The sequence below is a fragment of the Chaetura pelagica genome, unplaced genomic scaffold (assembly GCF_000747805.2).
Source record: "Chaetura pelagica isolate M959 unplaced genomic scaffold, ChaPel_1.0 scaffold191, whole genome shotgun sequence".
NCBI classification, from domain to species: Eukaryota; Metazoa; Chordata; class Aves; order Apodiformes; family Apodidae; genus Chaetura; species Chaetura pelagica.
The window spans coordinates 1,316,660-1,324,897 of NW_009952440.1; the positions used below are offsets into that span (position 1 = coordinate 1,316,660).

The 8,238-nt window shown below is 36.9% G+C and overlaps 1 protein-coding gene across 1 annotated transcript in view; it reads right to left on the reverse strand.

Annotated features, from left to right (window-relative positions):
* The window catches only part of XRCC4 (X-ray repair complementing defective repair in Chinese hamster cells 4), a 163,562-nt gene that overhangs the window by 103,037 nt on the left and 52,287 nt on the right, over positions 1-8,238 (reverse strand). Inside the window, exon 3 of the mRNA XM_010008398.1 lies at positions 1,189-1,355. Within this exon, the coding sequence (XP_010006700.1) occupies positions 1,189-1,355 (167 nt within the window). The remainder of the gene's footprint in view (positions 1-1,188; positions 1,356-8,238) is intronic.

Sequence of the window (8,238 nt, forward strand, 5' to 3'; positions counted from 1 at the left end):
AAAAAAAAAAAAAAAAAAAAAAAGGCAAAAAACCAAACCAAACCAAAAACCCAGAAACCCAAACCCAGAAAAACAACATTGGCGGCTTGAAAATTATTTTTCTTCTTCATATAGTAGACATGGCCAAAGTTTGGTGACCACACAACTTCCAGTATTTATTTTGAAAAACCATGTTTCAGCTATTCAGAGTGTAAACATACTGAAGAAAACCACCCACTTTTGAAGTTCGAATAGGCTGCTCCAGAGAGCAGAAGCTGTGAGGCAACTATGAATTTGTTTTTTTCTTTGGGGTTACTCTTTAAAAAGTGCTACACCACCATGGAAATTGATGCAAACGCTAATGCCTGTTACATATTAGCGTGTAATGCAGTACAGCATACGGGTTATACAATACGCTATTGTTCAATAAACTGTTAGGCAGTAAAACACTACTTAGGAAGGCCATATGCTTGTCAGGGAGATTTTCAAGAGAAACTGTTCCACATTTTAATGAGAGGGAAACAAAGCTAACTCCTCCCAAAAGTTAGATCTCTTTTTTCAAGGTAAATTAACGCCAATTAGCTACATTCTTTCACTAATCTTCCTAAATGTGTTTTTTTCAGATAAAGCTATAGAAAAACAAGATAAATCCTTGACTTGTATGTGCTAAGTGTGTTATGTTAACTGAAACAAGCACAGATCACTACAGAGAGCAGTGGCAGGCAGTTCAGACCACAAATGCAATGGCAATTATAAAAATCTTTCACAAAATAACCATACTTTTTCCTATTAAAACACAGTTTTCCAAGACTGGCTGTTTGACAAGGCAAACCTGTTAAAGCAATGGCAAGTTATTTCCCATTAAAAAATGGAAATAATTTAAACTGCTAGTTCTAAGAATTATAGGAAATAATGGAAAAGGCTTCCTGAAGAAAGTGAAGATTCTACAGAGAAGGTGTGAATTTTATTTTTTTTTTTGCTACATCATAAAGCTTTAATTGCAGTTTGTGATACCAGTTGTATCTTTGATATATGAAGATACACAACTACATGGGCTGTCGATAACTGGGTTCAGAACATTTGTCAAGGACAGAAAAACTGATGTGCTTCTTTCTGTGTATGACTTCAAAGGTGCTCATCAGGAAAGCCTGGACTGATAGTATTTGTGAATTTCTCAGGTATTACCTGTGAATGCATTTGTAAACTTACCGCTTCTCCACATCACTCCAGTCACTCAAAAGCCTTTCATTCTCTTTTTGCAGATGTTCATTTTTTGCCTGCAGTCTTCCCATGCAGTCCAGACAATAACCAATCAGGTCCTTAACCACCTCTGCTGGACTGGAAACTTTCTGTAGCTTCAGAGATCCAAGTCTAAACTAGGACACATGGAGAGAATTAGTTACGTCATTTGTCCTATGAGTATGACAAAATCTTGCTCCCTTAAACTTGAGTACAGACTTAGTAAGTACAAGAAATATCTTAACGGTGCCCCAGCTCAAACTGACAGAATAAATCTGTCACAAGAAGAATTGTGGAATATGTGGAATAATCTACACACCAATTATTTATGCAATTAATACATCATAGAGGTCACCTGTTATTCAACAGGGTCAGGACATAAGCATTGACATACTTTCCAATGGGCAAGAAAAGAAATGTTGCAAGTAAGACATGTTACAGCACCAGTCTACTCTTGTACAGATCAGAGGAGGTCAGTAGTATAAAGGTGCAACCACAGACTTTACATAAAAGGAATTTTTGATGCAATGTAGAATCATATGAACTGAAAATCTAATTGTATTGTTAATGTGTTCTTGCCATCTGCCCAGTTCTGGTACCCACAGGAGCAATACAATCACATAAATATTACTAATAAAACAAAAGAACATTAATTCACTTTGATTTAAAGTAGCACTACAAATGTATTTCTATAATGCTTACATGCTCCTGATGGATGACTGCAAGTTCAGGACTCAGACAAAAAGTTCTTAATAATTCAGGGAGTCCTTCAATTAAATAGGTAGCCTGAACAATGCAATAAAATTAAAGGATGGGACAAATAATGAAGAATTGTGTTTCTCAGCAATGGAGATGTTTTCATAGGATATACATTAGGTCAGAACAGATTTGTTCTGCCTAGTCTAGCAGAAAAAAAAAAAAAAGGAAAACTGTTGTTTCTATTATGTTGAAGGAGGAATAGCTCAGCCATACGTATAAAACGGTATCACCATGAAAAGCTGGATGGAGATACCAAAATACGCAGTGTGACAGTCCAAGGCAACTGAGAAAGGGTATTAGGGCTTCTTCAAAAGGACTGTGTGCATTATTCTAATAGAAGTAAATGAGAAGTGAACAACCTGAGTTTGGTGCTCTGGAGTGGGTAGGAATCTGTACTACTACTTTAAGGTACACTCCTGCAGCTGATAGAGCCTACAAAAGACACAGGGGGTTTCTCTGATGCCTCTCTACACCCAGAAGCACCACCATTTGCTCAGCTTGACAAAAAAACAATTGAGGGAGTAGATCCAGAGAAAAGCAGAGTGGGTTAATTGACACAATCCAGACTTTGGGCAGCTTACGCTACAGTACAAGCAGATCTATCAGGAAAAACTCCTCAAAATTACTCGACTTAGATTGGAAATGGCTGTAGAAACACCAAGCTGGTGAGGAGGACGTGGAAGAAAGGGTGCTCTCTAAAATCTTACAATTATGAAAAGGATTGACATAACTTGTTTTATTTCCTTGTGAAAAAAAAAAAGCCTATAACTCATCTTTTCAACTTAAAGCAATAACATATTAAAAAACAAATCCACATAAAAGGTACATGCTAGGGAAGAGTTCAGTCTGTGTCATGACACGTCATCTTTCAAAATAAGAAATGCCATTTCATCAATTTTTTCTCCTCACTTTAGTTCACTTTACTTGGGAAGACATTGAAAATAACTCAATGAAAGACATCTGCATCTGTTGTGAAAACCATGTGCAGTGTTTGTTAGCACTTTTTAAACAGTTTACTACTACTATACATAAAGTTTTGCTGCAAAAGGACTTGTAAAAATCGCTTATAAATATTTTAAAAACATTGTTTGAAACAAGTAAGAGACCATAAAGTTAGCTATTTTGTCTGTGGAAGTCAAGTCTGCAATGACATGATACCATCATGAGCTTCTTCAGCAAGGTTAATTTATCGGAAAATGAGATAAACTCAAAGATTTAATTTCAAATTAACCACTGATTTTTCCTCCAAATTCACAAGCATTGGCCCTTAACATGTTTTTTCCCTTCAGCTTACATGTATCTATCTGATGGCTACAGATGAAAAGATGCATTTAATTTATTTTTGGAAATTAGATTACATTATCAGTAACCCACAGAGTGATGTGTATTCCCTCGGTATCACACTTGTTGTTTGACAGCATTAACAAAGATGGACATTTGTGCAGAGGAAACTGTTTTTCATCACTTGCAAGCCGCCACCACACTGTATGGATAAAGAATTCATGCCACACTTGAACACTAGTGGCTGAGATAGAGAAGCACAGGAGGATAGATAAATAGCAAACACAATCTTCCTCTTATGCTGTGGAGGAAACAGCAAGAAGCATACAACTTTTTCTCTTATGCTTTTATTATAATCAGCTGATATGGTAGAGGCAAATGTTTAATCAGGACAAATAAGCATTGTTCAAATAACAGTTTACTCAGCCCAAAAGAGTAAAATATGAATAATATTAAAATAGGTTAAAGTGAACAGCAATAGTTTTCAGCTGAAAGCCTGGTTCTACTCACGATCAAAACAATGCCAAACATTTCAAAAGCAGATGGTAATTATAAATAAGCATCAGTTCAGCCTCTTACTAAACCATGTGACATAAACCAATACTGAGTTCTGCAACATGGAGTTCTGAAACTGCAAAACACATCCCCATCTTCATGAATCTCTGCCATTAAACAATTTCTGAAATTTTGCAAGAAAAAAACAATGTCCTTCTTTTTATAAAAGCTGATACACAGAAAAAAATCAAACCAGGCTCTTGGGCGTGCTACTTTTTTTGAGGAATTCTCAAAACAGAGTGGGGAAGAGGTCACACTGCAAAGAGAGGAACAAGAAATTCATGCCAGCCTGATGAGCCACTGCCAATGGGTGAGCCAGCAGAGAGGAGATGCTGGACAGATTTTCCACACTGCTGCAGGGACACAATGAATTTGATTGGCCATCTTCTTACGTGTTTACTTCAAATTCCAACACATTTAACAATTAGTCTTTAATTTAGTCTTTAATTCAGCCTTTGCAAGCAAAGCAATTGACTATTCTGTACTTTCTCACATTAAACTTCCCTGTAGTTTTGTCCACATCAGTGATCTGTGGACCATTTCTAGGAGGCCCACAAAATGTAAGCAAAGCAAGCTCATCACCAGAAGGCTTAAATTTATTAGGCAGGTGCTCACACATCAACTGAAAAGAAAAAAATGAAAATAAAAAAAATTATAAGGCTTCTGCAAAACAGGTATTATTCTGTATCTTTCCCTCCCCAGTCATCTAATCTTAACTTAGCATAGTTGTAGGAATTAATTATCCGAGTTAAATTGCAGCTGTCTTCAGCACCTCAGTGCAGAAAAAACATGGGACATTTTAGGTACAGCCTTAATTAAGCCAGAATGGAACCACTGGATATGTGGTTTTGCTCTGCCTTCTCCACACAGATTGTTATAAAGAGTGTAACAATAAGCCTTCTTAGACTGTTTCTTCAACATGAAATTATTGCTTAAAATGAGCTACTACACCACCTATTTAACAAACAGAAAAGTTAGCACTAACAATAGTAACACTGTTATCTGAGTAAATTACAACTGATTGGCATTGCCCCTGTAAAACGCCCGGTGCTGAGAGACTGATAAGCCATAAAGGCAGCCAAATCCATTTCATTTCCAAAACACCAAGGCAAAGCACAAGTCATTCATAAAACAAGGTAAAGAAAATAAAACCTTGGGACAGTTTTGCTATGGAGCCCTGCTGGCATGCCAAATTGGAAAGCAAACTGCTGAAGGAGAAGACGCACAATTTCAAAGGCGAGGATTCTGAATTTGGGACAGACATGTAACTTGCACCACTGATTAAGACAGAATTATATTAAATTTTTAATTTATTTATTTAGGAAAAATAATTTTAAAAGTAGGATTATTTTTTTTTCCCATATATTATTTATTTTTTGCTTGCCACTAAATCAAGAAACAGTCCAGTTATTTGTCCTTCATTGCTAAAGCCACAGTAATGAAACTGCAAGCTATTTCAGGAAGATTCACTAGAAGTGGTTAAAGACCAGGATAACAAAAGAAGCAGCTAACTGGGTGGAATATCACCTTGCTTCCTACATGAATGAAAGTTCAACATTTACATGTCACTAAGCTCGTTTTACATATATCATGTCTACAAATTGGATCAGGTTTCCAAGGTGAGCCTAGTTTTGTAAATTCCTGCACATTGCTGCTCTCTAAATCAACCTATATTGCTTGCTATTCTTCCACATGCTGTAGCTCTCTAGCTTTATGTCATCTGCAGATGTAATTAATGTGCTTTCTACTTCCTGTTTCAGGCCATTCAAGCAAACATCAGGTAAAACAGTGAAGTACTAAACACTTCATTTATAGAGAGAATAAGCATATCTGCTAGCGATCCCAGTGGACAACAGACTGACTGTGACTAATACACTGCTCTCCTTCAATATCTGTTTTATTATTTGTTGGGATTTTAAAATTTATTTATTTTTTAGGAACAAATAGATTAATACAGAACCATGCTAGAAACTCAGACTGCATCTGCATTGCTGGCAATGATTTGTCTCTGTGTTACCATAGTATCTTGACAATTCTTTCTGACAGTGTTATCCAAAATGTATTTAGGGAATTCCACACTTCCACAAGATAGAATAAAAAAATTATTTTGACAGACAGATTTTGTCTTTTCCTGTCCTGGCGGTCATAGCAGCTATTTAGTGTATGTGTGTGTCTCTCTCTCTCTCTTTTATACTTCAGTCTTAACGCATCATCTTTCCTTTTTCCTTATTATGAAAATTATTTGACAAATACTTTTTACACTTACAGACATTTAGGTCTGATTTTGAAAAGAAAATATTCCTAGAGTGTTAACTACTGAGCGGAGTCTTAGTTGTATGAGTCAACCTTATACCTGTAACAGAATCGTCTCTATCTCGCCTCACTTCCATTTTTCCTACACTTTCAGACTAGGACTCAAGATCTTTGCACTCTGCTTCTCTCATCAGAGTATTTCAAACTGTGGTAACCATCAGCTAGGTTAGCATAATTATTAACTTCCATGTCCTTGCAGATAAATGCTGCCTCCTGCAAGGTGTTGTCTAAACAAATGTCCTTTCACCAAGGAAATATTAATGAAGAATTTGAGGGAAAGGAAAAAAAATCCACTACAGCCTAACAGCACAAAGCAGCTGTGTAGTCTCTGTCTTTATCAAGACCTGCAGTCTGTAGTAGCAGATGTGACCCCTCCACTGAAGCAGGAAAGCCCTGCAGGCCCATATAACAACAGATCCTTTTGTCATTGCTCTGTCCTGAGCATCTCTCAACACCTTGCCTACACTAGAAGGGAGCTACTCTGGGAGGGATATTTCTGTGACAGAGCTCAGTCTTACTAGAGCTTGGTCATCCAATGTTATCCATTAATGCTAGTTCAACTGAGTCTTTGGGAACTAAGGAGGATGGCTAAGCCATCAGGGAGTTTTTCATTAATAAAAATCCCACAGTCTGAAACGATATGTTTTCAATACTCAAAAAAGCTATCTGAATAACCTCAAGAGCCAAACCAAAACAAATGCCTTTCTCACTTATTTTTCAACACTTGCACAAATCTATACCTAGGAAATCTTGCAAGGACAAGATATTAAAAGCTATGAGCTAAACAAGCATGACATTGCCTATGTCTGGTACTGAAAGTAAATTCTTTACAACAGAGTTAGAGATGAGCCATAGCATACAAGACAACATCGAATGTTACAATAATCCGAACGCAAGATGCCCCTTACATGCTTGCATTACAATAGATAGTGTAAGATACAGCAACTTTCTTTTCTCAGTTAAGAGCTGAATCTCTTATAAGACAGTCTGTGACTTCCAGACTCAGCCTTGCTACTGCCAGTTAAACAACAGCTACCTCTTCTACACTTACACACAGACTCTGAACAGAGATAGAATTGATACTTTGATAAAAGTAAGCTTTCACTATGAAAATATCTATGAATTTAAAAAAGGAAAATGTTAATGAAAATGCATGTACAGAGTTAAAGAGTATGACCTACAAATTAATGATACTGACACTTTGCTGACTATACAAAGAAAGTATTGTTACAAGCTTGAATCTGGAAAGCATTATACCATTTTTATTTCTTAATTCAATCAGTGAGTAGTCTTGACTTTTTTTAAGCTGTGCCACTATTATCTCCAGGGAAATCATTCAACAGTAACCATGACATCCTTGGGTGTGGTAATAAAACGAGTACACTAGACTTGCACAATACAGTGATGACAATGTGAAAGCAGAAGTTGCTTTTGTAACAGCAAACTCGAGGAAGCTAGAAGAAGTACTATGGAAGCCAAGAAATCTTGCCAGCTACATCAGTCAGTATAAAAATATGATCACCAAATACAAAAATCAACTTTAAGATAAAAATCCTGCCTTTCTCCACTCTTGCCTTTCCCTCCTGAAATGTTATGAGAAAAGCATTACTTCATCCTCAAAAAAAAAAAAATCTTCCTTTGTGATAAAGGCATTACATTTATTTTAGAGCAAAAAAAGCTGAAACAAATGATTGCTACTTTTCTCAGGTTTTTACTACACACTGCAGAAACCTTCCACAAAAACTGCTGTCATATTAGCTCCACATCAACTGATGAAATTCCATCTGGTTTCACTATTTTGTATGGCAGGGGTTCCCAAATATTTTGGAGAGCGCTCCACTGTTTCTCACACCCTCAAGCCCACACGTTCATGGCAGTGTGGCCCCCTTAATGACTGCAGTGCAAGGAGGCTAAATCTGGCAGAAATTGGAAGCACTGCCAGATACTAGAATACAAAAGTAATATATGTGTCTAAGCACTAGAATGCCCACAGCATGTCTTTGGCCTATGCCAGCAACCACCTCATCGAGCACTCTGCAGGCACATGGCAGGAGTTGGAGCATCCCAAGAGGCATTCTGCATGCAGTCACCTTCTTCTATGATTCTATGATT